General features: G+C 41.7%; 1 protein-coding gene across 1 annotated transcript; it reads right to left on the reverse strand.

The window, feature by feature from the left end:
- Positions 1 to 2656: 2656 nt before the first annotated feature.
- Ucp1 (uncoupling protein 1) lies at positions 2657 to 9459 on the reverse strand. The gene is made up of 6 exons (XM_003476828.4): positions 9097 to 9459; positions 8332 to 8530; positions 6661 to 6861; positions 6455 to 6556; positions 5596 to 5776; positions 2657 to 3225 (listed from the first exon to the last, which is right to left on the reverse strand). The coding sequence occupies exons 1-6, from the start codon at positions 9220 to 9222 to the stop codon at positions 3111 to 3113; spliced, it is 924 nt and encodes a 307-aa protein (XP_003476876.1). The 5' UTR covers positions 9223 to 9459; the 3' UTR covers positions 2657 to 3110.
- Positions 9460 to 14365: the final 4906 nt, after the last annotated feature.

A 14365-nucleotide genomic window follows, 5' to 3' on the forward strand; every position in this document is an offset into this window, starting at 1 on the left:
GCGTCCTGTTAATGCTTTTCGTATCTTCCTGTCCGCCTCATCCCTTAAGTCATTTATACTCATGAAAGTGTTTTATCTAATCTGTTATTTAGATACAGCGATTGTTCCTTTATTTTTGTGAATTTTTAACTCAAATGCTGATGTAATTGAGAATAAGACTGAAAGTTTGCTTTTTAGAGAAGCCCCCACCTCCATCTCACGCCACCCCTTTTTTAGTGGGAGCCATTTGTACTGCCCTGTAGTATTTTCAGTGTAGCTTGGATTTATTTTCATGTAAAAAGCTTCCTTTTTTAAATTTTTTTATAATGGCATAACATTCTGGTATGTGTACATTTTATTTTGAAATAAAAATATTATGTATGGAACAGGTTGGCCAAAGCTAAAGCAGGACTTGTTAAAATTACTAATTGTAGCATTAATGCTAAGCACACATAGAATGTACAAAGTATGGAAGTTAAACACACAGTTTCCATCTGAAGGGATTTGATGGAGAGCAAAATAAATGTACTGGAAAGCTAGAAGGAACTATTAAAAAGTTTTAAGTGCATAGAATAAAGCATGTAACATGTGAAAAATACACTTATAAAATTAGGTAAGAAAAACAGAAAAGCAGTGATATCAGGAATGACATTACTACAAGTCCTACAAATACTGAATATAAGAATGATTTTTACCAAAATTTGAAACTTTAGATAAAATGCAAGTATTTCTTAAAATATTACTTAGCGAGGGACAATGCAGAGCAAGTAAAGAAACAGGCCTGAACTCTAACCCTGGCTCCCAGCGAGAGAGACTGTCTCCACATGTATAAGCAACCAGGTCCAGTCTTGTAAATAGTTTAAAGAGATACGCAGTAAAGCCAAGATCATATTGCTGGTAAATAGACACTAAAGAAATCATACTAGCAACTGAGCCTTTCCACTCAAATTGACCGTGAATGCTCAGCCCAAAGGAAAAAACAAAAGAACAAAATGCCTCCAGGAATTCTCATCTCCAAAAATGGCCCACAGGACATAGATGGGAACGAAATTAACCAAATGATTGAATTACACATAGTGATGAAACAGAACATCAATAAGCCACTCCGTGAGCTCAAAGACAGTAGAACTAAGCAGATAATGAACTGGAGTGATCAGTGAGCTTAACGTACAAGTGAGCTGAGTTAACATGAGTAGGCAGTTTAGCAAAGAATTAAAGAGTCCATGAAAAGGAATCAAATTCTGGAGATACAATTCTACTGAATATAGCTGAAGTGACTAGGGTAAGGGCAGTGTCACAGCTGGAAGATAGAGGTGATACAGGTGATAATATACTTAAAAATGAGGTCATGGAAAACATCTAACCGCAGCTAGGTGATACAAAGAAGACTAACCTAAGAATAATTGAAATTAGTAACAGAAGATGGCACAAATGGCATTTTTAAGAAACTTGAATCCAGCTAAGATTATCAGAGCCATCAAAGCAATTGCCATTCGAGGGACACACCTGAAGAACTGGTGGTGTAGGTGGTAAAAAAGAATTTTCCAATGATCAAGAAATACAAAATAGCTGAGTTTACTGATGTACCTACTACAAAGAGAACAGCAGGCCAAAGTCCAGGAGAGGAAGACATTGTGAGGCCCAGGGGAGAAAGACTGGTTTTTATGTTTGATTTTACTCTGAGGAGAAGGACAGAGAAAGTTTTCATCTGGCCGTGGTGATCCCATTGTCCAGCCGTTTCCGCTCTGCAGTAGTGAGGTATTTGTTTGAGGACCAAATAATTTTTTGTTCCATAGGACCCAGCACTCTTGGTGTTGCTGGATTCTTGAAGGAATTATTACTCTAAGCTTGTGGTTTGTTTTGGATTCCCTCAGAGTCAGAGCTTTTATCAAGGATTTGCAATCCTCTTGGGAAGTGGTCCCAAGGAACACTGGTCAGAGACCGAGGGAGGGATCTGAAGTCAGGCCACGAAGAGTCTTGCTATGAAGCAAAATAAGGAGGTCTGATAGAATAAAAGCAGATGGAAAAGATGAAGAAAACTATAACTTAAAAACTCCTTTTAAGAAAAACTTTGGGCGCCAGGCCTGGTAATACGCACTTGTAATCTCCACCATTTGGGAGGCTGAGCCAGGAGGATTGTTACAAGATCAGCCTGTGTTACATAGTGTGAGCTCAAGGCCAGCCTCAACTGCATGGTGAGGCATTGTTTTAAAAAAAGGACTTCAGTTTTAGGACACAAAAGTTGCCCAAGGTTGTAATACCTTTTTCTCTTGCGGGAAACTCACCATGTAAAAAGTTCCCAAGATTCTTAAAGACATAATAAAGCCTAAAAATTGGGTTTGGGACCCCTGATTTTCATCTATAAATTGATTTTACAATTTACACCTTCATTTTCATCTCAGCAGCAATTTCAGACTCTTCCTCTTATTCCTAAAGGGGTCTTCCAGCATGGAACTGTGAATTTAGAGTAGACACCATGCCCCTAACACAATGCCCACAGGGATAGAGTGCCTCAGCTTAGAAATTCTGCAAATTGTGACCTGTAAAAACCCAAAGTCTGTGCTAATAACAGTCAGTCTATGCCTATTCGTTCTAAAGACCTCTGCTTGTTACAGGATAATTTTGTATTCAGGTTAACCCCACTCTTCGATCCAGAAATAGATTCCAAAAGACAAACTTCAGAAGGTATTAGCAATGCTTTATTGAATACATTAACTGACAGTTGTGGTTAATAAATAAAAGGAAACAGTGCTACTTTATTGATAACTTCATTTAAAGTATTTATAAATGTAAAATGCACTCCATTCAGCTTTCCCTTTCTAACGTGTTAAACTTCTTCGTATTCACTTACACAATTCCATTCCTAAAGTGATCAGTCAAATGCATCTACTATAGTCATTAAACATTACATGGTGTAAACTGAATGTTATGCTTTTCTCTCTTTAAGACACTGAAAATAAAATTTTGCAAAATAATATTTGTTTTCCTTTTTTAAAAAACAAAGTCCCAAGCTTTCTACCCTACCAGTATTTATCATCTTAGGATGAAACGAAGTAAAGAAGGCTGTTTGGGGGTTTGCTCTTACTAATGTTGCATCAGCAAAGAAAGCTGTTTCCTTTCCTCGAAGCCAATTAAGTGGCGTAGTCCACGGGCTGCCTTGACTTCATCAACTCCCTCTTCAGCTGCTCAAAGCACACAAACATAATGACGTTCCAGGATGCCAGTCGCAGGAAGGAAGGTACGAATCTGGAAAAAAGTGCATCGCCGTTCTATTAGTTTGAAATTTTTAAACTAAGAGACTACAGGCAGTTTATGTTTCTTATTTTGCTACTCTCCTGTAATGAAGATGCTTAAAAGCATCTATTCTTCCTCCGTCCTCTGCCAAAACTAAAGATGTTCCATAGATGTTCCTTACCGCTTCAAAGCAACAAAACCTCAACAATAGCGTCTATGTAAATCCATAAATATCCTTCACTGCTGCCAAAGCATAGTTTTCAATAACTTTTTTTGTTTTTCTTTGCTTAATAGGCAGAGAAAAGGATGCTATTAACAGACAAAAGTGGAGAAAGGATGACTTCCTTGTCAGGATTGTCTCCATCTCAGCAACTCTTACCTTAAAGATACTGTTCAGGTTTAAACAGATTTTCATTTGTTTGCTTGTTTAAGGTTTTGGGGTTTTTTTTTTTTTAAAGAATTCTGATACCTAGGTACGACAGTTGATCTTTGAATGCCTGCTTACAGTAATGAAATATTCCAGAACACAAGGTGTCAACAGTCAGATCTGCTTTGCCTCTATTCTTAAATGAAATCTAGTTTACAGAAAACATGTTCCATGGGACCTTTTTTTCACCCCAGGTCTCTTGATATATTTCCCAGATACATGAAGTTTTTATTGTGAATGTACCACTTAAAAATGTATAGAGAGGCATCAAGTGTGTAACTGGCAGTTTCATCCAGTTCCACATCCTTGTGTCACCTCAAACAAACTCTGCACCCACTATGTCTATCAACAGGTGAATGATAAAGAAATGTGGTATGTCTATACAATCAAGTTCCACTCAGCCATAAAGAAGGATAAATGTGAGTCATTTGTAGGAAAGCAGATATACTGGAGACTAACATGAAGTGAAATGAATTAGACACGCAAGCAAAAATATCAAATGGTTTCTCTTATACAAGAAATCCAAAGTATAAATAAACAATAAAATAAAAATATGGTAAAATGAAATACAACAATAGATCCTTGACAAACTGTATGCCCATTAACTACCAACTTCCCGTGTCCACCCCTGCCCAGCCTCGAGAACTACTATTATATTTTCTGTCCTTATATCTGTAACTACACTAGGTACCTGATTTAAATGGAATCTGATGTTATTTGTCTTTCTGTAAGACTTATTTTACTTAGCCATAGAATGTTTTCAGTGTTATATATTGTACTATGCCTTTCCTAAAAGGTTTTTATACCTTGAAAAAGAATAAAATCATTAAGTGGTTAATGATTAGTAATTCGTGTAACCATTTTAAGTTAATTCTACAATTAATGCATCAGAAGTTCAGATAGTCTTGTAATATTTTGAATAATGGATATGTAACTTATTTTATAAAATTTGAGGCATAGTCTTTACTATTTTTCTGTCAATATAGTCTTTAATAGACACATTCAAAGTTAGATCATACTATACTTTATTAGGAATGTAGTTTCCAATATAATATATTATGAAAAATGTAATCTATGTAATCTATTGCCCAATAGTAATTTCTAGGTTAAGTCTAATATAATTATTCAAATCACATAATTTTCACTTTTGTTCCCCCGGTTTCAGGAATTGAACCCAGGCTCTTCACTCTGAGCTATATCCCCAACCCTTTTAATTTTTAAAAATTTTAATTAATTAAGACAGGATCCAGCTATGCAGTTAGGCTGGCTTTGAACTCATTGTGTAGCCCAGGCTGATCTCAAACTCATAGCTATCCTCCTGCCTTAGTCTTCTGAGTGCTGAGGTGACAGGCGTGTGCCACTATATCTAGCACTGTTTTTTTTTAATTTTGAGACAAAGTCACTAGTTCAGTAAGTTACCTAGGCTGTGCTACAATTTTTAGTCCTCTTGCAGTAGCCTGTGAGTGCTGGGATTATAGATTGTGCTCCAACACCCACCTAACTTCTATATCTCTTGGTGAGTCGTAATGATTTTTCTTTACTTTTGCTCTACTAGAATTTGAAACTTGAACCTACAATGTTAAAATAATGAAAATCAAATTTTGCTTACTCATAGTTCTCTATTACTCTTTTCCACTAGTTTATAGACCTCCTTCCTGAACAAGGGCATAATGATTAGAATACGGTCTATGCTTCCAGTTGATTTGAACCAATGGCAAGGCATTGATTTGGAATATGCTCCTGGGCAAGGCTGGAAACCTTTTTCTGTCCTAGCCTTTTATTTTCTGACTCGGTGGAATTGGTGAATTGGAAAAATTCATGGCAAGGAAAAGTTGATACTAAGTCCAGTGCATATACTGAGGCTCACAAGCTCTGTGCCAACTGTTTAAATGAAACAGTGTCTCAAAGCGCATGGACATCCTATAGGCACCATTGCAGATAAGATCATATCCTACCCTTTGAAAAAAGCCGTGGGTCCTTCCTTGAGGAGCATTGTCATTGCACAGCTGGGCACACTTAGGTACTGTCCCGGTGGAGAATTAATAAACCTGGTTTTCACCACATCCACTGGAGAGGACAGAAGCGTTGTGCAAAACCCAGCAATAAGAGCTGACAGTAAATGGCAGGGGACGTCATCTGAAACAGATCAATGAAACAGGTCAACACGGTCTTTTGGGTGGTTCATGTTTAGTTACTGACCAGATCCTTGACAACATGAGGTCAAGATGGATGCTTTAGAAATAAATAAAATATAGTAAGCAAGTTATACTTGCAGTACAAGATGATCAATAATACATGAATAGCAGATCATAAACACATTAGGAAAACAACAGATTGGCATAGTACCTGATATTTGGGCACCTAATACTTTTTAGTTGCATGAAAGTCACTATCACAGGAGAATTTCAATGTGTCTAGAAACTGTTGCTATAATATCTTTAGAAAGGTATTCTCAGGCAGGTGAAATTATTGATGAGCTCCTTCTGGCTACAGGACACTTATGTACTGTACTGTGGATACTGTACAGGATAGGATAGTCTCACTACCTGAGTTCTACTAAGACTAATTCTAACAACTTTTCACATTTCAGTATTAAATGAGGAAAATATTGATATAAGAATGCAGTTGCACTTTGACACAAACATTTGTGGCGGTACAGTTTGAAGTTTGAAGCATGGGTCTTTTTCTGCTTCTCCAAAAAGTTATGGTCCAAAATTACTTAATTTTTTTTTTAAAAGGCTATTTGGGATGAAAGGAAGCCCAAGACGAAATAATAAAGGTGTAGATGGGGTAATTAGAGACACAGGACGGTACCTGCTAGTATCTTGTTTCTCACAAGGGCGCCCTTCATCAGGTCGTACGTGACTAACTCTGTGCAGTTGATGATGATATTTCTCAACAGATTGGGAGTTGTCCCTGGAGAAGGAAAATAAAAAGCCATGTTTAAAAACTCTAGCTTATGATACAGTAGTCACCGGTGATGTGTGTCTTGATGACTATAAAATCCACCTGGTAGTTACCTTTCCAAAGACTTTTCAAACTTTCTGTTGTTGCTATAATTCTGTAAGCATTGTAAGTCCCAGTGTAGCGAGGTTTGAGGCCATGTAGATGGCTCTGCGCCTGGAGTCGGACCTTCACGACCTCCGTGGGCTGCCCGATGAATACTGCCACTCCTCCGGTGGTTAAGCCAGCTGCAATCCTGCTTCCCAAACTAGGCGTTGCTGTCCAGAGAAGAAAAAAATTATTAAAAAAAAAAGACTAAAAGCATCCATGTACATTTTTAATTTGTAGTGCTTACTTTGTTTATATTTACACACCTCTTCTATTTCCCTAATCTTTGTTTACATGCTGATTATGCACTAAAGCTGCATCCAACCATAGCTGAGCCAGAAGGCTGTGGTTGTCTATTTTTTTTTCAATTAAGACTTTTAAGGGAAAAGAAAGTGCTGCCTATTTAAACAGTGGCCTAGACCTTTCTGGTAGTAACCTTAGTCCTTTGTTAGCTGTATTTTCCAATACCTCCCATCCTTGAGGGAATAGCAGTCACTATAATGCTTGAGTTTCCTCTGATCAGTGAAAATATTTATCATTAGACAGTCTTAAGAAGAGCCCAATGAGAAAACTGCCTTAATACAGACATCAAATAATATTAGGCTTCTGTGAAACAAAAAAATTAGAAGAAAAAAACTAAGAAAGTGATTTGTGTCATGAAATTTTGAAAAATTAGCTTGTGTTGCTCAAGGCAAATATTATTCAATAAAATATGAAGAATCTTGAAGCTCGATATTTAGTCCTATAGAGAAATATAAAGTTACGGTTCAGTGCTTGCTATGGCAACACACATACTAAAGACACAGTTCAGTAGCATCCACTCATCAAGGACTTATAATTCAAATAATTTTTCAAATTCTGATTCCTAACCTTGACATAGGGTAAATAGAGATCAAAATAAAAGATAGATAATAGGAAGTAGGGAGATTGACTTTTCCCATTTTTTTGGTCTCACTAAGGAAAAATCCTTTCTTAGTGAAGGTCATGCATGCGACCTTCACATGGCTTGAGGGGTCTTTTCTCACTGTCCTTCCTGGGTTCCTCCTGCTGGCCTTTCAAGACTGGATTCAGACTCCCTCCCCAGGGAACTCCTGCAGGACATGGTTCCCATGGCCAGGTCAAATACTCCTTTCCACGTGCCCAGTGGCCTGCACGGACTCACAACACAGTATGTACAGCAGTGTGAAGTCACTGTTAACCTCTACCCACCAGCCCCATTCTCTGCATACAACTCCTGTCTAGACAGCGGTCACCTGCACATCTCATACGGTTTGTGGTACATGGCAGTTCAATACGCGTTACTAAATAAATGTAATAACCACAGAATACTTCTAAGATATTTCTGGTTGGTGTCTAAAACTCATATTTGGGGAAGGGAGATTGTTCAAATATTGATGCCCATCTCCCAGCTTGTTATGAAGACCACTACCCGGGTGTGTTGGTGTTGCTCTTTTAGGGTTTTTGTTTGTTTGTTTATTTGTTTTGGGGTTTTTTGTGCTAGGATTGAACTCGGACTTCCAACAGCTAAACAAGCGCTCTGGCCACTGAGCTGTGCCTAGAGCCCCTCGTGTTACTTTTTTGCTGCTGGTAACTGGACTGAGTCCCGGGGTTCTGGTCCCTCTGGGACTCTCACGGCTTACCATCTTTCTCCGAGGTGTAGAACTCCTGGACGGTGTCATACAGGCCGATCCTGAGGGAGGCGAAGCTGATCTGCCTCTGCAGGCCTGCGGGGAGCCCGCTGTACAGTTTCACGGGCCCTTCAGTCTTTGCCAGCGTGGTGATAGTCCCCAGGACGCCCTTATACCGAATGCCGCTGGAGGTCGGGCTTTCGCCTTGGATCTAGAGATGAGAAAGGTGCAGGTGAGAGGGAGGAGAAACAGTCCTATGGGCGCAAAAACCAGTGGGGACATCAGATGTCCTTGCGGATTCTCCCATTGCGCTACTTTTCAGCTCAGCAGCTCTTCCCTGTGCATCCCCACATCTAAATATGGGGGGTGGGTGTAATTCTGACTCCTTATCCCCATTCACCCCAAGAATTCTTTCGCGAACCCCTAAGGCAACAGACTGGGAATGCACCTTGCAGAATCAAAGAAGGAACAGGAAAGTGCTTGACTTCCAGGCCTCTGTTTAGAAAGCTCAGCGCACCCTAGAGTTGGAGGATTTGGCGGTAGTCGCAATCACCCAGCGTCTGGGCCCTTATGGTCATTTAGTTAATCCAGGAAACAGTTCCAGTTTCCAACCCTAAAGCATCCCATCCCAGTACAGAGCCAACTTTTTTTTTTTTTTTTAAATAAAGACGGCCACCTGTCTTCCCTAACCAGAAAGGGTGGCAAAAACCAAAGCAGGGGATCAAAGGCCCGTGTGCCATAGATGTCCCCTGCGCCCCATTGCGTCTGGTTCGCTACCTGTAGGCGGACTTTGGCGGTGTCCAGCGGGAAGGTGATCACATCCGCCAAGCAGGCCGACACTCCGGCTGAGAAGATCTTGACCCCCATGGTGGGGTGCACGTCTGACACCGTCGGGCTCACCATCCTCACTCAAGCAGACAAGCAGCAATAGTAAAATGGCCCAGCCCCGGAGGTGGAAATTCCTTTCCTCTTTTTCACGTCTGCCTGGCCGGCTTAGGAAACTCTATGTGCTTTCCGGGACCTCGCAGAAGCAGCGGCTACCTGCAGAGCGCAGAGCGGGACCGAGTCTCCTCGTCTGGTCCCCACGCGAGCCTGGAGGATCTCTGTGCCCTGCCTGTCGCGCCCCACTGCGCCCTGCTTCCGCGGGGACCTTTATACCCGGCCGCCCGGGGCTGGGCCGCGGAGGTCCCCCAGGACCTGGGCGTGGGAACCGGCAGGCCCGGGCTCAGGGTGCCTCCCACCCCCATCCTGCCCGCCGCGCTTGTCTCTGAAGTCCTGGCCGTGCACCCCGCCGCCTGTGCCAAGCTCCGCGCGTCACCAGAAGGGCGCGCTGGCATCCCTGGAGCCCTGGCGCGCGGCGCCTTCTGTTACTGCAGCGGTGCAGCCGGGTGCAGCGGCCAGGAGCTCTCGACGGCGCGACTTCGCAGGACTCCTGCGAGCGGTGAACTCCTGAGGGGCGCAGTAGCTCATCACCCGGTTCCTCGGACTCTTCAGGTTCCTCACAATCCCGCCGTCTCGAGTCCCTTTCCTCTCATTTTAAATTGACCTCCTTCCCCCACATTCTTTCTTCCCCATTTCTGATAACCAAAGTGAGACTAAAAAATCAATCAATCAATCAATCAGTCACTCATGAAAAACCTAAAAACACTCTGCCCTTTCAAAGGAAATAAGCGTTTTGTGCATCAGTTTTTCTGGAAAGATGTCAGGTGAGATTGCGGACAAACCAGGCAGCAGACGGTAAATTGCCGCAGTGGCACACGAGGGGGCCTCCTTGGCTCCTGTAACTGAAGCTTGCCTGGCCGGGGCTTGGCTCCAGGGCCCGCTGCTGCCCCTCACCAGCCTTGCGGCCCTGAGAAGTCCTCTTGGCTCTGCCTTGTTTCCAGCTGTGTAAGATTCGTTTCCTGAGCTGTCCCAATCTGAAATCCTGCTGCTCTAATTCTGCTACCTGCAGAGATAAATCGCTATACCAGGGTTGTGTGAGAACATTTTTCTATTTTTATCTTTTTTATTACTGTGTGTTTGCAGTACCTAATGATTATAATTAACGCAGGCAGTTGGTACGGGTACGGGACACACCTCAGTTCACTTCTCTGCCTCTGTCCCTCCCGCTGTCTGTCTGTCTCTTCCTTCCCTGCTTCACCTCTCTCTCCCTGCTCTTTCAAACTCTTGGTCCCCTTCTCAGTTGCGAAAGCTCTATTTTCATAATTTGTCCTTCAATTCTTTTTTTCACCTCCTTTTTCCCTCTCTCCCACTCCCTCCATCTCTTGTTCCACCATCCATTTGAAAAACATCTCCCCATTTTCTATTTTTCTGTCTTCTTTGAGTGTTTACTTTTCTGAATGTCTTGTAAAGTGCCCTTTAAAAAGAGAGAAATAGAGTGGAAATCACAGGAAACAGGAGGGAAAAAAAAAAAAAGAAGGAAAGGAGGGGAAAAAAAAGGATTGGGCCTTCTCAAGTGAGCCAAAGATCCTTTAATATTACCAGGATCCACATTCAGCCATCTAGGACCTGCTGATACTCAGCACTGAACTAAGCTCCCGATGAATGAATGGACAGAGACTCATCTCCTGTAGGAGTTGGGCTAATAGGACACGAAGGTGTGATACAATTCAAGAACCTAGATCCAAGCAGCTTCCAAGGCAACGTTGGGTAGGCTCTGGTTGAACAGAAAGGAGGAGGAAGAGAGTGTGGGGTTTTTTTTTCCCCTACAAACACTTGTTGAAATAAAGCGATCGAGGAATGCATGAAAATAAATATGTTGGGGGAGGCAGGATGTGTGTATACCAATGCACTCTATTGGCCTGAAAGACTGGGAAACTGGTTGACAGAGAAGAAAAGGAGGGAGCAGAAGAAGTAGGTAAGAGGCCAGGCTAGAGAAGTCAAAGAACAGCCCCGAAATGAGTGTGGATTCATGCTGTCAATTTGTTCCAGTGAAACACTTATAAAGTGCTCTCAGATAAATGTCACATCTAACCCGACAGACCATAGAACTTTATGAAGAATAAGAAGTGGAGTGAAACAGTTTTCAAAAAGTGACTCCAGGCTAAAGAACATGAGAAGTAGGTCGGTAATGTTGCAACTGTTGTGAGGCAGCTTTGTAAGCTTTGGGTAAAAAGATGGCAGCAACTTTTGAAGTCATAGAATTATTGGGAAAGAACAGTATGGATAAGAAGCTACCATAGGAAAGTGCATGTACCTCGCTAAGGGAGTCAGAAGTCTGAAGTGGGAGGTTCTGGCTCAGTGATACGGAGGCAGTGAAAATGCATGCTTTACATGGAACCAGTTACAATGGGCTGGGAAGGGAACAAAGGCTAAACACAGCGGGACCTGCAGTTACGGTCTGGAAAGAATGACTGGCCACAGGTAGAGTTAGGACAAGAAACAGTAGCATGTAGGGTCTTAGAACTTGGTATTTGAGACTATATTGAAAGAAGGGCTGGGGCTTCAGTGTCAAGTTTGCAATAAATGTCAGGAGGTGACAAAGAGATAGACCGACAGACAGACACAGGCTACTGGATTTGGGTCTAATGTTCTTGGAGATCCAAGGGAACATAGCTTTGTTGGAGTTATGAGAGTGTGAGACTGAGAATGTTTCATGTATAAGTTAAAAATGTGAGCAAAGGCATCAGCCCTTGATAACTCCAGAGAGCCTCTGTGTCCTATGGTTAATCCCCAGCTCCCACCCATCCTACCCCTGAGTCTTCCACAGTGCTTCTCTCTGAGCGACTTTAAATAAAATGGCACTTTCAAGCCATTTATCCTGTGAGAGCAGTAAGGGCTCCTGTCCTCTCCTTTTCCACCTGACAGGCCTGAGGATGCTGTGGCTGCCTGTGTAAGACAGAGCGGATGCTATGTGACTGCCAAGGCTGGGTCATTAATTCCTTGCAGCTGCTGCCCTATGCCATTGAACTCTTGCTCGTGGAGCCCCCTGGGTTGCCATGTAAGACACTGAACTCTCTGCAGGCCATCATGCTAGAGATGGCCTTTGCAGGCATTTCCATCCCTTTCCACCAACACATCAGGCATTCAAGTGCAGCTATCTTAGATCCTCCCAATAAGTCAGCATTCAGGTGAATGCCACCAAGCGATCTCATCAATATCCAGTAGAAGAGAAGAATCACTTGAGGAAGCCCTGCCCAGACTCCTGAACCACAATAGTCTGAAATAGAATAAAACAGTTTCCGTAAGGTAGCACCAGATAATCAGAACACCACTTCCACTTCGCTTGGAACTGGGAGTGGCAGGCTCTGTGCTTTTACCCTTCCCCCAGCCCAGCCTTAAGGATGAGACCTTAGATGTGGTAGATGGGCATAGTTTTTGGATTTGGACTATAAAAGGAAGTTACAATACATGTGTGGAAGACACAGGGTATGCTAAAATTGCTTTTGTTTCCACAAAGCACATGATTGCATGTTTCAAAGCCAGAGTATGACAAACAGGAGGACAACTGCTATTAGAAGGGGAGGAAATAAGAGACACAGCTCTGTTATCCAAGACCATGCAGAGGAGTAACAGAAGGACAGTCTGGGCTGTTAAGCTAGGGCTAGACACAGTTGGCTGAGAGACTTCCCCAGGAGATGGTGTCAGCAGAGTTCAGTGATGCCTGGTCATCTTCAGTGTGCTGACCACAGTGCTGGCTGCCAAGGGTCAAAAGAGGAGCACGGGGACACTCTCTGAGGTCACAGAAGTTCAAGAATGAAAATGGCTTTGGATTCCAAGGAGCTGGCTTACCTTCTTGCCTCTGAGCAGCTCTGGGAAGTAGGAGAAAGTTTGTCACAGGTTGAGAGAACAGTAGGGGAGAGGGTGGCATCCCCCAAGGGTCAGAATTTTGCTCCTCTGGCACTAAGAAGTGGAGAGGCTGAGAACAGTGCAGCGTGAGCAGAGGTCACTGACCTGGGATAGAGCGAAGCAGCAGCAGCAGCAGTTTCCAGATGTACCAAGTACACATTGTCCTCTTTTAAAATTTAGGACAGTATCAACAGACGCACGTACTCCAGTTGTCACCAGTCAAGAGTCACTGAACAAAAATGCTTTGCATTTGACTAGTGATTTGCACTCTTCCATTTTTCTTTGTTTAGCCACCAGAAGGATATATCATGGCGCTGCTTTGTAGATAAATGCTCAAACAAAAGAAGAAGCAACATATAAAAGATAAAATATAAAGTTTTAAAATGTGAAAGGGACAAATGTTTTATATTACTAATAAAGCAATGTGCATCTTTCATCTAATAAGTTCCAACAAATGCTACCTTTATTAGAAAAAGTACACACATACACATTTAAATTTAATATTATAAATATAATTAAATAAGCTATTAGTGTTATACTTAAGAATGTTAAACACATAATATCAATGCCATATTAATGATGGCATTATACAGTGATGTGATTACTTTGAAAGCAAATTGACAACACACATTGAGCTGGAAAAAGGTTTATATGTTTTGATCTGTAATTTTACTTCTAGATTTCCATCCTAAAATAACTAGCCTAAGTAGGTAAATATCATACATACAATGAGGTATATTAGTGCTGAAAAATGGAAGTTACCAGCTGACAGATCTTTGGTAAATATAATAAAGGGTCCAATAGTCTGTGTTGTGTGGAGATGGATATGATGGTATTTTGAGTTATGTGTTTTTTATCATGGCATGTATTAAATTTTAGCAGTCTGGTGGAATATTAACTCAGAGCATCATATTTATTGTCAGAAAGATACAGATTTGAGTCTCCATTTGCTATCTTTGTAGCCTCAGGCAACTTCTTTATCCTTTTTAACCTTCTGTTTTCTCATCTCTAAAATGGGCCACAGTGAGTGTACAATCAAAGAGCACAAATAGAGCTCCTAGCAGCGTAACCAGAGTGGCCCCCCAAAAGGGGATAATAAATGATCGCTACAATTATATTCTTCATTAATACAGTTTGACGACCACTTTGCAGATTGTTGGAGAACCCAAAAGCCTGAACTAAGGGTTTCGTTAAAGATGTGAAAGTTTCCTTCATACCCTGAGATGCTAGTCAGTGGCCTTTCTGTGACACAGTTATT

This window comes from Cavia porcellus, unplaced genomic scaffold (assembly GCF_034190915.1).
Source record: "Cavia porcellus strain 051 isolate PalLab524CR breed Dunkin Hartley unplaced genomic scaffold, mCavPor4.1 scaffold_14, whole genome shotgun sequence".
Taxonomy (NCBI): domain Eukaryota; kingdom Metazoa; phylum Chordata; class Mammalia; order Rodentia; family Caviidae; genus Cavia; species Cavia porcellus.

Bases quoted from the DNA above. Each gene is read 5' to 3' on its own strand.
- Ucp1 (XM_003476828.4), bottom strand. From the start codon at position 9,222: ATGGTGAGCCCGACGGTGTCAGACGTGCACCCCACCATGGGGGTCAAG. The intron at 6,557-6,660 runs GTAACTACCAGG...TTCCTTCTCCAG, and splicing joins TTTGAAAAGTCTTTGGAAAG to GGACAACTCCCAATCTGTTG. The intron at 5,777-6,454 runs GTACCGTCCTGT...GATCTGTTTCAG, and splicing joins GAGAAACAAGATACTAGCAG to ATGACGTCCCCTGCCATTTA.